The 22,703-nt window shown below is 49.9% G+C and overlaps 1 protein-coding gene across 2 annotated transcripts in view; it reads left to right on the plus strand.

The window, feature by feature from the left end:
- The first annotated feature begins 12,139 nt into the window (after positions 1-12,139).
- IGSF3 (immunoglobulin superfamily member 3) overlaps positions 12,140-22,703 on the plus strand; it is a 97,873-nt gene continuing 87,309 nt past the window's right edge. For both annotated transcript variants that reach the window (XM_074857441.1, XM_074857447.1), the window contains exon 1: positions 12,140-12,227. In XM_074857441.1, the coding sequence (XP_074713542.1) occupies positions 12,185-12,227 (43 nt within the window). In that variant the 5' untranslated portion in view covers positions 12,140-12,184. The remainder of the gene's footprint in view (positions 12,228-22,703) is intronic.

The following is a 22,703-nucleotide window of genomic DNA, read 5'->3' on the forward strand; positions in this document are numbered from 1 at the left end:
TTGAGATGAAGAGGCAGTTATTTTGTCCTAAAGAGTGGGAAGTGGATGGAGGAAACAGAGAGGAGTCTACAGTGAGCTACAGCTTAAGAATCAGTGCAGGATATTTATTCCTTGCAGAGGCAAAAGACAACAGTCCCACAATTTTTCTTCTCCTAGGTCAGGAACACAGGAGTGACACCACAGTAACTCACTTCTTCCCTCTTGAGAGATGGCTGTAAAGGCAGTGGTTTTAACTTATTGTATTTAATAAGGAGGTGAGAGACAATAAAGCAACAAAATGAAACTTCTGCCAACGACATAGCAGGAAGGGGAAAGAGGTTAGACAAAAGTCCAAATGCCAAGTCTGAAAAGTGGAAAGCAGGAGTGTGCTGGTTACAAAGCACTAACTTCACAGAGCTAGCCCTGAACACAACGGATGCACTCTCTCTTTGGTTACCTACAGCTAACATCTCTCCCATTAAAGTTTTCCGTCACGGCAAAAGAGCTCTGCTCTTTGCATTGCAATGCAGAACTGCTGGCACTAGGAAGGAGGAAACCAAAGCAGTCTTGGCTCAGGGGTGAGATAGCCTTGAAGGGTTTAGTTGTTCAGGGCCTGGTTTGTATACTTTAATATGTCCATCAGTAATTTGCAGGGCTTTGCTCAAAAGGATGCTTGTGCTGGAGCACTCACAGGGGCAGGGAAGTGATGCACAGGAAGGGCTCCTTGGGCCTCGAGAGCTATTCTCTGGATAAAGAGGTAGTTAAAGAGTAGGGAGTGGAAAAACCTAGGAATGTTGATAAGGCAGCAACTTGCTTTTACATTGCTCTGTAAACTTTTGTAAAGGTACAATATAGGTGTTAGCCACACTGCCCACGGCATAAGGGGCTGGGTTCTCGTTTGCACTGAGGCTGACTGGAGGACTGTGCACGTTTCTGCTATCCATGCTCTGCGCTCGAGGGCAGAATAGCTGATCTGCAGCCCCAGGATGCTAATGAAGAGTTAGAAGGCGGGTTTCAGTGGAGTATGTACGTTCCCTTCTCATCTGGAGGGTGTCTCCTCTGTTCTTAAGTTGGAAAGAAGAAAGCATGGAGGGACAAAAAAAGGAGGTGAGCAAGCAGCTCTGTAGCAAAAGTTCCTAAGTAAAGGAAAAATCCTTTCTTGCAGTCTGGTGAGAACAACACACGGTGCTCTAGTTACTGGGGGCACGGGTGAAGGGAGCTAGTGAGGATGCCAGAAAAAGAGTGCAGCAGGCGTCATTGCATGGTGGTGATCTACTTTTAAGTGATACCAGAAAAACCTATTAAATATATAACCTCAGTGCCCAGAAAAATGTGTTAAGAGGTTTATTCGTGTAGGAAAAGCTTCATCTTATAAATATAGATAAGGGCTTCTTTTTTTCCTTCTTCTTCTTTTGGATTTCCTATACAGAAAACGTATTTGGACTGTAATTTCCCTTCTGGGAAGCTCTACCTAGTTATGCTGCTTTCTGTCTGGCAGGACTGCGAGGTCCGTGCTGCAAATGGGATAGCTCAGTGTGATGAGCCCTTCCTAACACGTATCCCCCTACATCCTGTTCCAAGCCCCATCCTGCAAAACTTGATGCATGTGCTGCCCTGCAAGAGGGCTGGTAATTTCACCGAGCAGATGTAGGACTGCTGTGTGCTGAAGGTGAAGGATAGCTGTTGTTCTTTTCAGGATGTACTTGCTGTGGGGATGCTGCTGACTGACCTGCGAGGGAGGGAAAGATACACAAAATATGGAGCCATAGATCCCACTCTTTTAGTTTTTCCCTCACTCTCTCAACACAGGCACTTTCATTTCAGGCCCTGCAGAGCATTTCAGGTGGAAATACTGTTGTGGAGATTAAGTAAACTTGATATCCTTCAGGTTGCCACCTTCCTTCCTCAATGACTCTCTTGCCTCTTTGAGAGGCTACAACATGCTCCTCAGCTCCTACAGCTCCTCAGCTTCACCTACCAACAGAAGTCTAACCACTACCTTTATGCTAAACACAAGTCAACCTGTGTCTCATCTTTGCATCCATCTTTAGTCCAAATTAAATTTTAATTCTGTTTCTTTGTTGTTTCTTTATGGATGGCTGTCAAAAGCTCAAGCTCAGCAATGCTAACACCAGCCTGTTCTTGCCCACAGTCTTCCCCACTGATACCTTTCACACTCTCCCCACACCACACCACATGGCCTAAGCTCAGGGCCTCCATGCACCTTGTCCCTCTGCCCTGGCTGCCTTGCTGTGTTCCCACCCACTCAACCTTATCCTGTATTACATTGCTGATGTGTAGTCTTCCCTAGCCATCTGCATGCTGAACCACTCACCCAGACTCTTGACATCTCATAACGGCCAGTGCCCTTTCCTCCCTCCTTACCAGGTGAGCTCTGAAGACACCCCTCAGAATGATGCTGGACTGGGTCATCCCCCTCATGCTTGGCTTTTTGGCTCCCTCTCGTTTGCCTTGGCTTCCCACACCTTCACAACTCCTCAGCTGTTCCTGTGCTGCCCTTTTCCAAATTACTTTGGAGGCATGGAGGCCTGTGCCAGCCTTCCCTTCACAGTTCTTAAGACAAACATTGTTGGGTTGTACATGTATGATCATTCTTGCCAGGGAGGAGCCCGCTGTGGATATCCACAAAATTCTGTTGTCATCCCTTTTCACATCTCCTCTAAGTTCCTGTCATGTGTGTCTACAAACAAGTAAACTAAATAACTGCAAATGTAGACACTCTTGTGGTTTAATCACGATGACTAACATTGCCTCATGGCTTCTTTATGCTCCTCTATCCACATCCATCTGCTGTTGCTTTGCTCTACCAATCGGTAACTGTGAATCAGAGCATTTCCTCTTCCCTTCTCCGCCCTGCCTGCATGGGGGCCCCAGTCCACGCCTGTTGCTCCTAGGGGCTATGACAGCTTCCAAAATCACCCCATTCCCCAGAAACAGGGCAACTCATGTACTGATGGTAGAGGAAAGCTTCCTCTTATGAATGTGAAGGACCATCCCATCTGTGCGAGTTGTGAAATAACACAATGACACCATGCTTGCATTATAATGCTGTTGCATTTGTCTGCTGAGGTGAAAGTGGAGCTAGCTTTTAACCAGGTTGCAAAACTCCTGCCTTGCTCCTTCTCAGGCACTGTCACTGGTCTGTAATACACTTGAAAAAATCCCATTTTGCTGTATTTCTACCAGAGTGCTTTGGGTATTTTTTCTGATTGTTTTTTGTCTCAGGAGTATGATGATATCAAATTGGGTCTTTCTTGGCTTTGTCAGGACCTCTGAGCTGAGGTTTGTCTCTGCGTCCATGTTGTCCAAGTGCATGTGCAGGTACTGGCAGCTCTTCCTCTTCTGGCAGGGGTGCTTGCCAGAAAATTCATGAAACACTGTACTGAACGTTACTTTTTCCTGCTGGGTTGGAAACCAAGGCAAAGAGGGGTGCAGTAGCTAGCTGGTTATCCTAAAGCAAGTCAGAGGAAAGCCAAGGTTAGAGCACAGGTACTGGGCAGACCTCCTCCCTGCTGCTGGGGCCGGCTACTGCATTTCTGTTGTCCCCCCTGGGCTGGGGGCTGGCGCTGGCAGACAGACAGCAGATGACACTCCTTCCTCAGCTTCGGCTGCCCGTTGTTGCAGTGTTAGCTCCGGCTTGAAATGTGTGTCTGCAGAGGAATTCAAACAGTACTTGAAAGAAAACAAAGCAGAGCAAACGGCTCTTCTTGAAAAGCAGCTGGTGAACTCCACTGGCTGGAGCCAGAAGCCTTTTTAGGGCAACTGACGGTTCCCCTTCTGCCCTGGGGAAGAAGTCTCTGCTACAGCTTATCTGTCAAGGGAGGTTAGCAAGGGAATCTGGCATATGTTTTACTGGAGAAATGTTTCAGATTTTCAGTTTGCAGCCCTGCTCTAAATCACATTTCCACATGGACGGGATGATCTGGACGGCTCCAGAGCTGCAGACAAAAACCTGTCCGTGCTGGCTGGCCAGGTTGATTTGGATAGCCAAAGTCAACATCCCTTGGGTGTTTGTCAGGGGGCCACAACCAGGTCCTGCCTCAGGGGAACCCATGACCTCAGTTCTCTCCTGCTCTGTCCCTTGAGCTGTCTTTTCCATCAGGGTAAAGTGGGAGTAAGATAATATCCCTAAGATTTGGTAACCAGGTCTATCAGGGCCAGCTTTAGTCACAGCAATTGCTTTCAGGCAGCAAATTGCTGAGGACAGCAAATCAGCCTGGCAATAAGCATCCTGCAAACCTGTTGCCTCTTCTCCCAGCTTCACCCACGCCCACCTCATCTCCAGTGATGCAGACGCTGCCGGGGCAGGAGGCAGAGCGTGGCAAGGGCAGCAGCAGAAGGCTGCCTGCGCTCCCTCCTCCCCACAGCCAGGGCCTCTATGAAGAAGTGACAGGATGCAGGTGGGGGATTACAGCCAACAAGCTTTCAGAAGTTAGTTTTTCCTTATTCTTGAGCAGCAAATATCACATCACCCATGTGGCAGAGGAGCAGGCTCAGCCAAGAGGGTTGAGGAAGCCGCAGAGCAGGATGGCCCCTTCACCTCCCCCAGGCATGATGCCTCTGGGGCTGCAAGATATTGTCAGGTGGGCAAGACAGAAAGCAGTGAACCAAGGTCACCCCGTTCCGTACTGAAACTAGTAGCTTTCTCCCCAATACGGTTTCTCATTTGCACAGAATTTATGGGGGTGACAGTAAAGAGGAGGAGAGAGGTATTCCTGGTCCTCCAGAAAGGACTTTTGGGTCCATTTTGTTCTGGGGGTATAAGTTTGCTTTTCCATCTGCAGGCCTGCCTGCTCTATTGTTGTAAGGGCAGTGCAGGGATGCTTGGGCAAGCTCCTACCTATAGCTCATCACAAGGAGAAGGGGCAGTTTGCTCTGCCAGTACACTTATTTAAAATACCTGGCTGCAGTGCTAATGCACAAAACCTGTTGCCTCCCTTGGGAGACTCTGGGAACTGAAAAGTTGGAGGTGATGAGTCATTTGCAGTGTAGTAGAGAAGCCATTTATTGCCTGCTTGTGTTGCAGGCAGGTAGCTGGCTTCCTGTGCTGTGTGCTTTCAGTTTGGGTTGGAAGCAGCATAGCAAAGCCTGCTGCCCCATGGAGGTGTGCTCCTTGGAGTGGGAGATGAAATGCTGAGGGAGAAAGAGAACGCTTGTGGAGGGGATGAATGGGGGAGCAAGTTTTGTAATTTAACATTCAGGAAGCTCAGTGGAAGGTGAGACTTCTGGGCTTTCATTCCTGCTGTCATGAATATTTTAGGGTTTATATAATGATTCTGAAATGTAAAATGCAAAACAATTCTGGGAGTAAGGGCATGGTGTCCTAGACTTCTCCCTCCTAGTCCCAAATCATTTGGTTATTACATAAAGGTGACCAACGCCCACAACAAAATGCAAGCAGAAATTGCTGCTATCTTCCAATATCAGCTGCTATCTTGTTGTCAGGTTAATATTGAGAGAGGTATGAATTGGCTTCAATCACAGAAATGAAGGTGTGGACTCTGAAACCTAACGATTACATATTTCTTCCAGAGTAACAATCAAAGAGCTTATCACAGCTCACTAGATGAAAGAAATGTTTTAAGATAAATGACAGCAGCTGAAAGATTGCCTTTTTTTTTTGTACAGTTGCCCAGGACTCTTTAGAAAGAATTCAGACACACCCAAAGAGTCTCACATTGTTAGATCGGTCCAGGAAATAGATTTTCTTTCCTCAAAATAATTCTGTGGAAAAATGTGAAGTGCAACCAGGAGCTGAAAGTCTTGTGGGATGGGAGGCCAAAACTGTATTTGTCAAAGGTGATTTTTTTTTTTTTTTTTTTTTTTTACTACTGAAACGCCCATTTTTTTTTGCTGGTTGCTATTGAATAAAGTTGATAATGGAAATGTCCATTTGCCCATTTTTCTATGTCACTTTTCTTCCTGGGGGGAAAGAAAACAAACTGCTGCTCTGTCAGTAATCTTCAGGCTTGGAGTCAACCTTTTACTCACTTGCCTTATTCCGGCACATGCTCAAAGGGTGGGGAGGTCTGAATTAACTGGAAAAACATCACAAAACTGGGACTTGAGCTTGATTGTGGTAGGTAGGATTAGAAAGCAGAAAAACAATGTGTGCATTCCTGTGTGTACTTCAGACAGAGCCTACAGAAGCTTGGAAGGTCCCAGAAGCAGCTGCAGATCTGGCTGGCCACAGAGCAGAGCCTACAGCAGCTTGTCAAGGAGTACCTGGGGCCTTGCCTGTGTCATCCATGCTTAATGAGCCCAGTCCTCTTGGTACCAAACGGCTCTCTGCCCCTGTAATGTGTGTGTGCCCATGTCAGGACCAAGACATTTTACTGCTGCAGTATAGAAGAATAATCTTATGGACTGCTTTCTGCCTGCCCTTAGCAGATGAATGGTGCAACAGCTGAGCTCTGCAGAACACAGTGGGTACAAGTTACTTCTAGGGAGATTCCAACTGGACACAAGAGGAAATTTTTTCATGGTGAGGACAATCAGCCACTGGAATAATCTTCCCAGGGAGGTAGTGGATTCCCCAACACTGGACACTTCTAAGATTCAGCTGGACAGGGTGCTGGGCCATCTTGTCTAGACCGTGCTTTTGCCAAGAAATGTTGAACCAGATGATCCTTGAGGTCCCTTCCAACCTGGTATTCTATGATTCTATGAAAACACAGCAGGGAGAATTGCTTCTGAGAATTAAATCAGGAACAAATGAAGCTTTGCATTATTCTTTTGCTCTCGCAGATCCTGAAATGCACACCAAGTTGCATTGCTGCTCCAGCTGTGTCTGGAGGGGACATGTGGGAGGACTTCTGCAGCTCTCTACCAGGGGTTTGAAGCCAGAGCTGACCATCAGCTCAGCCCTGCAGCACCAGCCCTCTTCCCTGCACTGGCTTTGCCCAGCCCGGGAGCGAGCTGGCAGGGGTGTCGGAGAAGGTGGGAGCACTGCGGATATCTAGTCAGGCAGCCACCTCGCCTCTGGCCTTCTCCATCTTCAGGGAATATCTTTTGCTCTGCACATAGTCCAAAGCTTGAAGCTGCTGCATGTTTCTCAGTGAGATGTTTCCCTAATGTCATTTCCCAAGCCAGTAGTGTAATGTTTTTCCTCACAGATAGATCATAACCTCAGGCGGAGCGCAACTTCAGACATGGGGACGTTTATGAAAAAAATTGGCATACTCTTCTGTCAAGCAACAGTTAAAGGAAAATCTGCAAAGGGATTAGCTGCCATACACTCTGGGGCTTGCTGACAGATGTCCTGAAAATCTGGAAATGTGTTGATCTATCTTTACACAGGGTTTTGTTTTATTTTTTTCTCCCTCCTTCTCCCTCTCCTCATCCCTCTGTCCAGGGCACACAACTGGGAATTCCTTCTCATCCACAGGGCTACCTGGGAACTGCCTTGGTGCCATCCATGGCATACTGGTCCTAGGGTGCAATCTAGGCTGAGGTAGACCCAAAACCTCAGTCTAGTTACAGGTGCCAGCTTCCCTGCAATGGCAGCACTGCTGCTTTATGCCAGGGTAGTTAGGATTTTCTCTCTGTTCCAACTGCAACTTCTCAGCTCATTTTAAAGGAGCTTAAATGTTGGCCATTAAATATAAATATCTTCTTTTTCCTCCGGGTGAAAACTGATGTTCAAAACTTTGCAGTGTAAATAAGGTCTGGAGAAAATGTTTTAGGCAATGTTTCGGTCAAACTAAATGGCTCTGGCCATTTCTCCTCGCTTCAGCCCGGAGCCCTAGGCGTGTCTCCCCTCCCTTTCACAATGTGGCAGAGGTGCTTTGACCTGATTGTGATCTTCCCCCAAACGCATCTTCAGGCTTGGAGCAGCCAGAGGACCCTGAGTTCTGCAGATTGTGTTTCGTGATCTTGGGCAAATCACATGGGACAATTTTTTTTTAAAAGTGCTTTCTGTTTCTGGATGGTTTGATTCTGATTGCTCGATTTGAAACGCTCAGGTGGCCTCTGAGAGGAGGGGGATGCGGATGCACATCCCTCTGTCCGAGTGATACAGCCTTTTAAACTGTTCTCCAGCTCTGGCTGGAGTCACTGCCCTCAGGGAGGGAGTCACTCCTGCAACTGCAGTTAAATCTCCCCCTCCTCTTTTTCCCCTGTATCTCTTTTCCTCCCGTACAGGAAGGAAATCACTCCCCCTGATTTGTGGAGGAGTCAGGAGTCTCCTGCCTTGCAGCAAACAAGACAGGGGCCTGCCTTGCTTGGTTGAGCCCAGTCCCCTTTTTGCTATACTGTTACCATTAGCCACACAGGTTACTGCCTGCTCAAAAAATCTGTCTTGTGCCTTGTTCCCTCCCCTGCCTGCTGACCAGAGGAGTGGGGTAAACACCCACTGGGTCCAGTACTTGAGGGTGTGCAGTGTTTTGTCCTGAAGAAGGACCAGCATTCTTATATTGTAACGTACATATGTTGCATTTCTGCCAAACCTCTTTTCTCCGAGGGCCAGACAATAGTCTAACTTCACTCTTCATCTGTGTGGGGTCACGGGAAGCCTGTGCACATCGGGCGAGTGGTGTATTCGGAATCTGGATGTTGATGTCACTTTGCTTCCCTGGGGCAAAGGCTGCAGCTCTCGGTCACAGCTGTTGTATTACAACAGTTTGGGAGACGTATACCCTGATGGCCCTCGGCCACACAGCAGCCGCCCAGTCTCGCCTCTCGCCTGGGCTTCAGGCACCCCTCGATTGTGCTTCTCCTGCTAGGAAAGGCAGTGTTGATGGGAAGCGCCTGTGACTTGGTATGAGCACGGAGCAGCTCAGCAAACGGCAGCACGCAGGATCGTTTTCCCTTCGCCCCATGCGCGAGCTCCCGTTGTCCGGCCTCTCCCCCTGCTTGCTGAGGCGAGTGATGGGGAAGCAAGCCCGAGCAGACTGCTGGCAGTGACCGAGCAACAAGAAAGACAGTGGTGTGGGTTGCGACCTAATGTGTATATCATCGGCATCACTTGAGTCACGCCCGTCTGCCTCCAGCTATTACAGCGATCCTGCTGCCAAAGAGCAACCGCATGGCCCGACCAAAATGATCTGGCTGCTGCTGAGGACGGCGCTCCTGAATGACTCAGTTGTGCTGCGAGTACAAGGCAGCCCAGATCTGTCGTCTTGGAGAGCTGCTTCACAGTAACCTTGTGCTTGAAATGGTTTTGTCTTTGAGGTGACTGTGGCATTTGTTCCCATGCAGCCGCGTGAATAAACCACGCGGACGGACAGACGTCCACAGGGAGTCAGAGCCCCACCACAGGAGCTCAAAGCACCAGAGCTAAGCCCGAGGGAAGGCTGGCTGCCTCTCTAGGTTTGAGAAAGCCACCCTGCCCAAGCCTCAGTTTCCCCACTGATGCAGGAGCGAGGCCAATGTTTTCCTCAAAAGACCAGAGAGTGTTTTTCAAGTTCTCTGAAGAAGGGCGCTCTCGTGAACGCCAAGCTATTTTTATTATTGGGGTCAGGTAGGAGAACACGCGCAAAGGTGATGAAGCTTTTGAAACACAGGTTCCCATTAATAGTCTTTAGCACACACAGTTCTTATTATAATCTAATTTGACTGGAATTGGATTAATCTTATAATGCTATAATGTCATTTCCATGGTCTTTTTATATTTTTATTGTTACTATGCATTAATGCAATACTCTGCAAGAGCTCTGAGAAGAGGATGTGAATGTTTAGCGAATCTCTGATAACATTTTTGCAGGGCATTTTTATGCTCTTTTTAGGCTCGTACGCTGTAAAGTCACACAGTGCCTGGAAATAGCAAGAATGCACCCAAATTCATCTTGAATTATCTTGCGACAGGCTCCACTGGCAAAAGCAATGTATTCAGAGCCAAGAAACCAGGGGTCTGCTCCTGGCTTGTCCCTGACCTGTGCTGGGAGCTCACCTGAATCATGCCAGTGTTTTCTTCCCTGTCTCTTCAGCTGGAGATGGGAATAATTTATCCATATAGAAATGTAGTGTGTCCGTGGTCTATATCCCTTGCTATCTAGAAAAGCTTTCTTGTATCACCAAGCTTTAATGCTTCCTTTTTATTGAGTTTGGCCTGAAAAAAAATGCGTTTTCCTGTCTGTGCCTTGTATTTCTTAATTTTTTTTTCCTGTTGCTATTATTTATTTCTGTAGTTAGACATCTTTTGAAGCATTAAACGATCTTTATCCTGCATCCATGTAAAGATTCTGGAAGTTTACTTCAAAGTAGCTCCACAGTGCTTGTTCTAAATACTCCTGGGCTTGTCCGTGAGGAGTTATAATAGGAGACTTCACGTGAAAAATATTGAGCAAGCCAAGCGATATTACACTGGGTGACGTCTCAGCCCTGAAATCACCTAAGAGAAAAGGCAAATAGACTGGTATTTTCTATCAACTCTTATCATCACCTCTGTTCCTTTTCCAAGTCTCACTTGAAGGCAGTCTTGATGTAATTAAAGCTTAAGGGCCAAAGCGTGAGTTTCATTTTCAGTGCAAATACAATGCTAACCCTTTCTCTCCCACACGTCTCTGGTTATTCTGTTCCTTGGCTCCTCCGTTCAGAGAGCATGACAAAGCTGCAAATTAAACTCCCACTCTGAAAATGGCACAGCTTAACATTATTAGCCTGCAGAAACAGAATTTGCTGGGTCACTAGAAGCTGGTTACCAACGCATCTGCCATGGCAGCCACGTTGGGAAGCGAGTCCATATGGCAATACGGACAGCTTCTGACTTCTGCTGGGTACAGCTTCTGCGGACTCGCACCTCTTACTAGACGGTTTGGGATTGTGCTGGTTCCTGCCTTTCTGTGGCACAGAAGGGTTGGGTTCCTGCATTTGCATCACCAAGACTCGATCGGGGACTTTGTGCGTAGGCAGAAGGGTCTCCTGCAAAGGGTCCTTGCAGGATTGGAGCACTAGGAGGGCACCTCACTCTGCTCTTGCTGTCACTCCCGGCCTCTTTTACTTTTGTGAGCAAACAAGCAACCGGGGGTTTTGTTTGCAAGGACGTTTGAACATCTGCACCCTTGAGAGGGGCCATCTTTTACTCACAAACAGCGTAAAGCCCCGTCCCCCGCGTTGCCGTAGTTGTGCGTTTCGGTGTCTCCCGGACGCACTTTTGATGCGTTCCCGCCGCTGACCCGCTGCGCCAGCGCTGACGGCCCGGGCAGCGCCCCGAGCGCATCAGCGCCCCGAGCGCGCAGCGCCCGCGCACCGGGAGGGCTCACACCTGGCGACCCGGCACTCGCCCAGCCCGGGGGCGGGTCTCGGCACAGCGCATCGCCACGGGACGGTCACGACTTGGTCGAAACTCGGACAGCCCGGCTGTGATTTCTGGTTCGCATGGGAACAAAAGGGAGCGTTTGCGCCATTTCCCGAGAAGCCGCGTTTCCGAGAAGCGCCCGGGGACTCTCTTTTGCCCTTAAAACAAAGGAACCCGCTCGATCCCTGCGCTCTTTCACGACCCTCGGCCTCGCAGTCCCACTCCACAACCCCCCACAGGCCGCGCTCCGCCGCGCCCCCCCAACCCGAGCCCCGTCCTGGCAGCACCCGCACGCCGGCGGCACCCCCGGCCCGGCCCGGCCCGGCCCCGGCTCCGCGGCCGCGCAGCGCGCCCTGCCCGCCGGCCGGGGGCCGCTCGCCGCCGCCACCACCGGGGGGAGCGGAGCGGGGCGGCGGCGGGGCGGGCCGGGGCGGGCCGGGGGAGGGGTTTGGCGGCGCGGAGGAAGCGCCGGGCACCCCGCGGCGGCGGCGGCGGCAGCGCCGGGCGGGCGGGCAGGTGAGGGCGGCGGGCCGGACCGGGGCTAAGCCGGGGGGCGCGGCGCCCCGCTCATTTTTTATAACTTTTTGGGGTGGGGTCTTTTTGTTGTTGCTTCGTACCCCCCCCACCCCTTCCCTGTATTTTTTTCTTTTTTCTTTCTTTTTTTTTCCGCGCCTTGGACCAGACGGTTGCTCCCTTTCCTCCTGCCTCTCGGCCAGCAGCCGCCGGCGCGGAGCGGCGCGGAGGGAGGGAAGGGGAGGGGAGGGGAGGCGCGGCGGCCGCCCCGCTGCGGGGGCGATGCCCCCGCCTGCCTTGGCGCCTCCCCGTGCCGGCCCCGCCGCCTTCCCTTTGTGCCGCCGGGCCCGGCGCGACGCCTGCCCCGGGAGCCGGCGCCCCGCGGCCCCCCGCGGCGGGAGGTAAGGGCGGCCGCCGCCCCGCGCCCCGGCAGCCATGCGGACCCTGCGGCCGCAGCTGGCCTCCCTGCTCCTCCTCGGTAAGTGCCGGTGGCCGGCGGGACGGGACGGGACGGGACGGGGGTCCCCCGGGCGGGGCGGGAGCGGGCGGGACCCCGGCGGGTGCCCTCCTTGGCAGGGCTTCCGGGAGGGTCACCCGCTGCCGAAAATACCCGGCGCCTTCCCCCAGGAGTTGTCACTGTCCGCGCTGTGCCTGCGGTTGGAAGGGGGGAAATAAATAAATATATATATCTATGAAATAAACCAGGGTTTCACCTCCACCTGCGGTAGCCCGGTGGCCATCCCCGCCGCCGGAGCCGGCTGCCGGGCCGTGGGAGCCGAGGGCCGGGCACCTCCTCCGCCCCGGGCCCCGGGAGCAACTCGGGAAGGCGGGTGGGGGCTGCGCCGCGCTGGGCTCGGGGGGCGGCTCGGAGGGGAGCCGGGAGGGTCGGGGGTGACGAGGGGTCGGTGTCGAGCTGGCCCAGCGAAGGCAGAGGGAACGCCTGGGGTGAGGTGGGCAGCAGAAACACGAAGTCCTCTTCGTGGCTCTCGAGGCGTCCGTTGAAATGTAGAGGGAAGGCAGTCCCCGCTGTTGTTAAAACGCGATTTGATTGCTTTGTGCTCGCTCTCCCAACTCCTCCGGTAGTCCCTTCTCTTTCTGCCTGCGGTTTGTACCCTGTGAACCGTTAAACGTGTGTTTCTGTCCCATCCTGCAAGTGCCTGCCCAGGGGATGGCTGCACACCGTCCGATGAAGTCCTTTGGGACCCCACTGCTGGGCGAGAGACGCTGAGGCAATGCAAGGTCCCTTCCTACAAATTTGGGAAAAGCAGAATACAAGACAATTAAAATGCCTGTTACGTTTTTTGCGGCAGCCCGCGTGCCTGGCTTAGTACCGATGAGTCGATAGGAGTGTTTGTGGAAAATACAGTACAGCACCCTCACGCTGCTTTCAGCCTGTGTACATACAGAGCAACCTTGGAGTTGTTTTGATTTGCCTTTTCACTGGTAAGATTTTCTGCTGGCATTAATGCTACTGAGGGCAGAAGCAGCAAGGCTGGCAATTTTACTGTCTTGAGAATTGACACATACCTGCTCTGCCAATTTGGAAGCAACATCTTTACTTGAATTGCAGTCGTGCTTCCATGTCTCTAATTTGCGTGTGTGTGTGGTTTTTTGTGCTCTCTGTCTGTCTTTAGAGAAGGGAAAGAGAGGTGACTCTTTGAAATGGTTTTGGAGAAGGTTCAAACTTCCCTTAACCAGTAGCTTTCTTCCTTGGGTTCCCTGAAAAAGCCATCTTAAAGCTAAGTTTATCCAGGGTGACTTTGCTCCGCAAGTCCAGGCAGCCTGTCGTAGCCCGCAAGATGGGTGTAGACGAACGGCAATCGCTTGCTGCCTCGGCTTCGCACACTCAATCTCTCCTGTTGAAGAACAATAACACCATTCTGGATTAAGTCTTCCTAATATGGAGCGAGCAAGCGAGCGGTCGGTTGCCTGAGCGCCGCTCCGAAGCGCGCCCGGCTGATGCGACGGCGTAGCAGCAGAGGGCATCGTCTTGCCGAAGGCTTCCCGCGGCGGTACAGAAGTGGGACCCGCACTGTACACCCCGCGTCGGGTTTAACCCGGCGCCTGGCCGGCTGCCAAGGCCGCCCTGACTCTCTGCTTGCAGGAATTTGCTTTCTGGGTTTGACCTAAAACTGGCTCTTAACGTGCCTTTGCCCTCCCCCGGGGGATGAGCTGCGAGGTGTCTTCTGTCACTTGGAGAATCGGTTGCTTTTCAGTGGTCCCCATATCCCATGGACATACCGAGTTTGAAAACGTTGTGCTGGCCTCCTTGGGTTAAACGTGAGGCTGTTTTTAGTGGTAGGAAGCGTGCTGTGTGCATGCTTGGAGTTAGTTTTCTTTTGGTGTTTTTTACCTGGGTTTCTTTAGGCAGTTGATCTGCATTTGCCCAGCAGCTGGTTTTAACAAAACCAGGGATGCGTGATTGTGCCTCAAAGCCTCGAGTTGCACAAAGTGTTTTAGGTTGCTGTTTGTGGAACTGAGATGTCATTTGACTTAGTGGGGAAGAAGCTGGAGTAAAAGGCCATATTTTGTAACATAAATCTCTGACTGTCTGGAAAAGGACTGTTGCTTTCCAAACAAGTAATGCTAATGCTAGAATATGTGGATAAGCGACTGTGGGTTGAGTATGCAGAAAAAGACATAAAACTCAGTTTTTCCTTGTCCTTTTGCAAACTCATTAGAACCGCTGAAGAAGGAATTGTGGTTATGGAAAGAGCCAGTGGATGATTTAATATAATATATCAAGCATTAACTAGCTACCAGAATCCAAGTAACAGCAAAACTAGGGTTTGAAAATCCACATCTGGCATGTGGGTGTAACATTTGTAGATCTCTGCTGTTTTTTCCCCTCTTGCTGCAGTGTTTGTTACAGGGTTCTTTAAACAAGTGGCACTTCATCACAGCAAGTACAAAATGGGAAAATAGAGCAAGTGCTGTAAATAATCCTCATGCAGCGATGAGACCATTAATACTTGTGCCAGCCAGTGCTAATCCTATGTGTAGTTGCAAGATTTACTTTCTTTTTTGCAGGGATGCAAAGTCTGATACTCCTCATATTTATAGTGTAATATATAGGAAACACAATAGGCTTCTGGGGAATGCTGAATTCATTCGTGTCAGTGACTGGTTTATGAATAGTTCTGCTTTTGAGTCTCCTGCAGTCTCCAGAATACCACCTGTGAATGCAATTTACAGCTCTTTGTGTTCAAACATTGCATATGTATATATGTACATAGACTCATTACCCTCTTCCTCTCTCTATTCATGCATAGTAATTGGTGATTTATTTGCGATTCCTAGAGGGGAGTAGAGCCTGCATAAGGTCTTGAAACTGCGGCTCACTTGTAAATGGCATGTTGGAATGAAATAATGATGCAGGGGTGACTCTTGGAGAAAGGAGTGATGATCTTAAAGGCCTGTTTCCCAAAGAGACAGAGGTGCTGGCTGGGCAGCAGCGGCAGCTCAGGTGTTCTGCTAGGGCACTCTCCTGCTCTTGTGCTGCCTGCCAGGGCGCAGGGGTTGAGGGGCTCGGTGCCTGACGCACAAGCCTAGATGTGATAGAGCTGAAGGCTGCTTGGCTGGAGGGGAACAGACGGAGGAAACGGCAGAGTGGGTGTTTGCACACACGGGGTTTGGGGTTGTTTTTGTTTACCAAAGCTAGTGGCCCAGGAATGTTTCTGGCACCTCATCTGCTCCTCGATGCATTGTTAGCAACAGTGGCCAAGATCGTGCTTTCTCCATCTGTGTCTGCCCGAAGTCCTCCACCGTGAGCTTCGTTTTGCAAGCCGATTGTGCCGCCCTCACCCCTGTATTTGCTGCCTCTAGATCACTGCAGTGTGTGCTGCCAGACCTGAACCCATCCTCAGTGTGCCAGGGTGGACTGAGGCTCTGCTGCTTTTGGGGACCGTGTTGGACTGGGGCTTTGCAGGTGGCCCTGGCTATTGCCTCATTTCTGCATGTGGTTCAGCCGGCTCTCTGGGTTTCCCGAGTGTGGTGGGAGGCTGCCGCGGCCGTTGGTGCCGGGCTGGCAGGCTCCACTCTTGCGGGTCCCCAAATGTAATTCTTCATGGGGACACTCCCTCCCTGCAGTCTTGGCCAGACTGCCTGACATCCTGAGGCTCCTGCAAATCCTGTTTATTTACACAGGAGGTTTTGGTTTATGCGAATTGTCGTCTTTTAGTTGACCTTCTGTCAAGTTAGATGTCTTTATTAAAGCAGTTTTTATTGTAAATCGAATGTGTACTTGGAACACGTTTACTGGACCCATTATATAAAGTGAAAGGCGGAATAAACAGTGCTGCAGACCACAGGGAGGGGGGCAGGAGAGAGAGGGTCGTAGGGAAAGCATCACTTCTGTGTTGGGAGGCCCACTGGATTTTTTTGGACCAGAAAACTGTTGTTTGGTTGGGGTTTTTTTTTAAATTTTCTTTTAAAGTTCTTCTTTTTGGTCTCTCTTGGCTTCTTTCTACAAAATCAGTCATGGATTTAGACATTGGCCTAAAGGTTATACAGTCTAGTATGAAGCCAGAGGTGTTTTAGTTGGTTCGACTGAGACAAATCAGAATGCTGTAACCTGAAAGAGTGCTCCTTGCTGTCTGATAGTTAGCAATCTGCAGACCCTGCCCAGAAACTTACAGCACCAGGAAGATTTCTTGAAAGGAAGGAGGAAGCTTTTCAAGCACAATTGGGTTTTCTTCTTGTTGCTAGGGTTCCTCTGCTCGTGATTTGACTTGTCTACTGGTATCAAGGATGTTTAGGCCCTCCAGCCAGTGTCTGGAAAACCGCAGTATTGTGATTTGCCTCTGGCTTTTTAAGTTGCTAAATACTCCTTAATGATAACCTGCTAAATTGGTTTCGACTCCATTTTTATATTGGCATCTCTTTCCTAGTCATATAAAATCCTCTTAAGGAATAGTTCTCTGGTTAAATGTTAGGAGATGTTTAGCAACTGTTTCTTATCAGCTATGGCGAGGCTAAAATGGAGCCTTTCCTGACAAAGTGGGGTTTGATCAAATTGCAAGGCAAAAAAAATTGGGTCTGCAGCTGCCTTCGGTGGGACTAGGATGTCTGCGTGCATATATGTCATTTCCAGCTCTAACCTGTTGCATATATGTCATTTCTAGCTCTAACCTGTTGCTCACCCTGTCTCCATCAGTGTACTAAGAACGTTTTGAGCAACGTATGTTAGTAAGCTTTTTGTTATTAGGAGGTTTAATTAGCAAATGGCGATGAGACAATAGGAAATCTTGCCTTTCTAGTGGCTGCTAAAGTCACATTTCAATAAGTAGCTGAACATGAGCACAAAACCAGACCATCTTGGCTAAGTGATGGGAAGCTTTTCTTGAAAAGGGAGAGGCTTTGACACCCTGGACTTGTACTGTTGCTGCACAGTACTTGCACAAATGCTAAAAACCAGGGCTGCTCCTTAAAGGAGTTGTTCCAGGCTGGTTCCTGCCCAGCGTGGGGAGGGGAGGGTGCAGGCCAGTGCGTTCACATGAGGAACCAGTTGGAGGGACTTGCTTGGTCTGAAAACTAACCTGGCAGAACCAGTAAATACACAGAGGTATTGGGGTCCTTGTCTGACTTGAAAGTAGATCAGTTTTTCACATGGTCCTGCAGATGTTTATGGAGGCCCAAGGGAAGGGGGTGGTGCTGTGGAGGCAGGTGGCTGGAGGGCACGGTGAATTCATTTGGCAGGGTTACCCCAGTTTGCTGTTCATGCACCAGGGTCTCAGTGCCATGGATTCGGGGCGTGTGGCCAGTTGCTCAGCCCTGCCGTACAGGTGAGGTGAGTCCAGTGCGTCACCACAGCCACTCTCTTAACTGTTACTGGCTACTGACAGGCTGCCTGCTCTGTCTGCCCTGGTAGTGTTTAATCTGCAGTTTGTGGCTGAAGCCACTGCCTGTACTGTCTGTCCTATGGCTCCTTCTTTCTGATTTTACTCTGGTGCTGGTGGTTTCTTGGTGTTTCAGGTCCTTTTCCTGCCGTTGTTGGGCTGTGGTCCACAGGGAAGGCAGAGGTGGCCCACTTAAGTAGAGGAGTGGGGAAAAGATGAGCCAAGGGAAAGCATTACAAGGAGAAGGAAGGTGAAGAACCCAGCTGATAAGGATGAGAACAGGCTCTGGAGGACGGGTCTTTCCAAATGCTGGGCCTTCCACCACACCCATAGCTCTTAAAGCGTCAAAGACGCCCAAGTACAAAAGAAACGGAGATAGTCAGGATCCATCTGTATTTGTTCTCTTGTTCCTGAGCAGTGTACTTACCACCCCTCTTAGCTGTCTTCTCCTTTCCTACCAAGCTATTGATTCCATTTGGGCCTTGAAAAGTCATGTAGCACTTCTCCTGTCTCTTCTGATCTTGGCAGCCATAAGACTTTACCAGTTAGGAAGGGCTGCTGCTGAAGTGCAGGAATAAGGAGGTTCCTGTGCAGTTTCTGGCACCAAAGTTGGCCCCATCGGGATAGCAGAAACCATCGGGATCCCGAGCCTTTGACGCAGAGCAGCACGTGGAGCAGCTGTGCAGCTGTTAGCACCCTCGAGCGTTATGCTAATACTGGTTGTTTGGTTTGGTGTTCTGGGTTTTGTTTTTCTGACCCTTGCAAAGCAGGTCTTCAGGGTCTCACATGGTTGGAGGTGATTTTGATGTACAGCTGTTGTGTCACTGCTAAGTTCTGTTTTGTTTTAACTAGTGGCATGAGTCTGGAGTCGGTGTCATTTGCCTGGTGTTCCCTACTCCGTGCACAGAAGCAGATAGCTTTGCTTCCCAACACGTGCATTCGCCTCTGGAGTCGTCGTGGTTACAGGGGAATAGCAGGGAATGCGTAATGCATCTTGGTTTTTTGGGGGATTTTTTTTTTTTTTTTTTTTGGTGTACTTTCCTGGTGGCTGTTGCCCCCCACCCCCTGCTGCATCACTGATCTCTCTGCCTGAGGCACACTGTCACTTATGGCTTTTGGGCTTCCTATGGAAGTTGATAAGCTTGTTAAAGGGATCTGGGAGCACAGGGTGAGGTGGATGCATTTTTCTGTGGACTTGGTAGTGCTAAATGTCTGTTCTGTGTTTGAGAGGTGCTTGCACTGACCAGGCTGCTGTGTGGAATGGGTGCTTTCTGAAGCCTTTAGAGAAATGGAGGCTTGAAGATGGGATGCTGAGCACCAAAAAAGCAAAAATGGTTTTGTTTGCCTCTCAGGGAAAGAAGGGCTCTGATCTCTCATTACAGCATAGGTATCAAGATTTGATTGCTTAGATAAATTGAGATTTTGACTTCTTGGAGGAATCTTTCTGTCTCCATTCAGCATCATCACCAGGGACACGAGAATCCGCCCAGGTTCCTCCAAATCTCTCTGAAAGTGGAGCAGCACCTTGAGTAAGACCCACAGGAGAAGGCAGGTGCTTGTTGCCAGAAGTCATCCAGAAGCTCTTTACTCTGGAAAACTGTACTGCGGGAATCTGGCACTTATTAACTCAAGTTACCCAGTACCTAGGATCTAACTAAAGAGCTGTGGCTGGCTGCCAGGCTGAAATTACCAACCTGGGTGTCAGGCCTTGTTGGTTCCTCCTTGCTAGCTTGAAATAGGAGCTCCCAATGAGCATGTGTGCCAGCCCTTCTAGTCATGTTTCTTCTTACAGCTTTATAAAGTGTTCAGGGTAATTATAGTACTTACTAATATTTATTCCTTTCTAAGCAATTATCTGAATGCGTTTATCTCCGGTGTGCTTTCAAAGTACTCTGCCCCCTCTCACCATATCATTTCATCTCCCTGGCTCAGTGCTTTCTGCTCCCTCCCTTCTCATATAATCCCTGATCCTCAGCTTCCTCCACCTCCTGAATATGCTGTCAAGCTTTGCTTTCCTCTCCTAGAGGTTCCCATACCCCATCTTCCTACTCTGCTGCTAATCCCGTTATGGAAGAGGGATGTTTGCTCCATCTTGCAGGGGATGATTGCTTAACCGCCCTGCCAGGTGCTAAGGCGCTTTGCAATGAAGGACGTGGATACCGAGAGAAACTGGGCTGGCATTGTGCCATTTGCCAGCTTTCTGCTGACTGCTTGTGGCCTGCAGACAATGTCTTAAGAGCTCCTGCTGAAGGGTTTGACCTTTATGCCTGCAGTGTTATCCAGCACCTACAGCAGGAGTCACAGCATGCAAATTCCAGTGCTTGCTTCTGACTTGTGATATAATTGTAGGCAAGTCGCCCTGTCTGCTCTCAGCTCCTTAAAGTAGAGCTTAAAAGGTGTCATGGGATTTTTTTTTTTCTTTTTTGAGGAAAAGTGCAGTGTTAGGGCTGAGGTTTTGCTTGCTCTCATTAAGCAAGCAGGCTGCTTTTTTCTTATACATGGTGGGAGCATATAATGGAAGAGATTGTTATGCCCTGATTGATTTCACTCTTGGTATTAGGTAAAGAAGAAGATAGATTTTTACTTTGAGCTCTGTGGTGTTACTTAGCTGCACAAGCTCTCTCCCTTATCCTACACGAATAGGACCAGCATCTCCTTGCCACTCCGTCACGCTTGTGGGGCATAGCCCACGTGACTGTAACTTGGAGCTGCTGAGATTCATTCCAGCCATCGGTGTTACAGCAGCACAGTTAATCTATGGGTCACTGGCATGTAAGGAGCCATTAAGTCTAATCAGTCCCATGCCATGAGCTAGTCGGCAGTTAAATCTAATCCAGAGTGTGCAGCTGCCAAATGCTTTAAGTCGCCAAGCACTCGCTCCTTGCTGCTGTAAATAAGACAGACTTGAACAAGATCAGCTTCAGGTGCCGTGCTTGTGAGCAGGGATCAGAGTTCAGCCTCAGATGCCAGTGCTGCAGAGGGGCAGAGGTTGTTCAGAGTCTGAAGGCTTGCAAGGTGGGTGTAAATCTTCCTGCTCGCCTTCATATGTAGATATCAAAACACCTTCCTTTTTCCCATCTCACATGGCTCTTTCTCCCACCTCCTTCCCCTTGCCTAGATGTTCAGAGGTGGACTCTCCTGTACTGCCATTGTCATTATAGATGGACCCTGTCTGCATTCTCACATGTGTTTTAAGTCTTGCCTGAGATGCCTAGTTTTGTTCTGTTCTTTCCATGTTTCTGCTGCTTTTACACCTCATCCACTCCTCTTGAATTTTCCACTTGTGGCTACAGGATCCCTCTGCAGCAGCAGCTTAACCCCTTTCCCCTCCATAGCGAAAGCTCTCCCATGATGTGCTTGAAAGTACACCTACTTCTGCTGCTGAAGGTGGGAGAGGTGAGGCTAAAAACTTGTTTCCACTGTAGTTTCCTCTGTCTTTATGGGGCAAGTCATGAGAAATCATCCCATTTATCTTTTAAATGGAATAACTTTGCAAAAGTGAAGGATGAAGACTGCCAGTAGCTATGCACACGAGTCTGCCGTCGGTTTGCTTTGGCTTGGGTGCTCCCAGGGAGCTTGGCTGCCGTGGGGGGACCTTTGCTGCCCTGAGACCACTATGTAAAGAAAGGGCAGCACTTACTGCAGTGGGTTTTTGGATTTGTGCCTGCCCCTGGTGTTTGGGCTGACTTTTTTTTTTTCCCCAGACTTTGCAGGGGAGAAGGTGTGAGCGAATGTGTGGTGGGAAGGAGGTTGGTTTCCTCCTGGCAGAGGGGGGGAGGCCATTTGAGACCACCCTGAGCTGTGTGGGGTGGCATTAGGATGGACGAGGGGTCGGTCTCGGAGAGGTCTGTCACCTCTTCTTAGAGGCCTGCCCATGCTGGGCTGGTGCTCTCATCTGGATCACAAAGCTGTGTAGTTCAGTCTGTCCCTGTCTTTTGACTGGCTCGTTTTGGGGGAGGATGTAGGGATGAGAGGGTTGAGTGTGAATGAGAATTTGCTTTGTGTCAAATACCTAATAGCTGCTTTAGCAGATCCACTGGGATACGTTACTAAAAGCATCCTAATGATCTTGCTGTAATGGGTTTGAGCCTTGGAAACCCACTTGCTGGGAAGGACAGCCCAGGGCTTTGTGTTCGGCTCCTGGAGGAGGAGGGCTGGCTTCCTGGCAGGGGTCAGGGCAGACGGTGGGAGCTGGCTCTTTGGGGTGCCGGCAGGAACCCATCCCCCCGTGAGAAGGAGCCAGAGGGGAGCCATACGCAGGGTTTTGGCATGGCAGAGGAGTGACTTGGGAGGCTTGGCCAGGTACCAACTACAGCTGTTACCTCGGAAATGTCGATTACCAGCGATTGTAGCTGTGTGGCCAACACACAACTAAGGCCAACTAAGTCCCTAAGGAGATGTAATCTGAGGAGAGGGTAATTTTCTTTACGGAGACATCTGGGTGTTGGTGGAAGAGAGGGAGATGCACAGAGGAGCATGGCCATAGCTGAGGCCAGCAGCCTCTAAGCCTGGCTGCTAGCAGCACATGCAAGAGGGAGAGGTACTGAGGGATGTGGCTCCCACCCCAGCTGCAGGAGCAGTACCTGGGCTTTGCTGCACCCATTTCTTCTAATCACTGTGGTCCCTGAGGTGGCAACATCTAGCCTCCTCCTCCGGCCACTGGCGGTGGCCTGGAAAAGAGGTGGGCCATTTCTCGCCTGCAAAAATAATGGAAGCAAGGGTTGCATGAGAAGGGAGGGTTCATCATTCCTGGAAGATGCCAGTGGAGCCATGAAGACCCCTGAGATAGGTGGGGGTGATGAGGAAGGGGTAGAAATGAGGGTGGGAGACAGCAGGAGTCTGGTTTTCCAGTGGATGGACGGATGTGAAAGAAATGTATGTATGTTGGTAGAGGTTCTCTCTAGTTACTGGGGTGATCAGCATCAGTTTCTAAATCATTCTCCGTATGTGGATGCGAGTCTTTGAGTGTGGGTAGGGTGAAGTGAGGCTTCTGGGGAAGTATGTTAGCAGGAGGCCAAAAATAAATTATCAAAAGAAAGAATTGAGAAATTAACAAAGCTAAACGGATGTATGCAGCTCTAAGAAAAGGGTGTCGTATTTGAAAGCATATTTTTGAA

This window comes from Strix uralensis, chromosome 2 (assembly GCF_047716275.1).
Source record: "Strix uralensis isolate ZFMK-TIS-50842 chromosome 2, bStrUra1, whole genome shotgun sequence".
Taxonomy (NCBI): Eukaryota; Metazoa; Chordata; class Aves; order Strigiformes; family Strigidae; genus Strix; species Strix uralensis.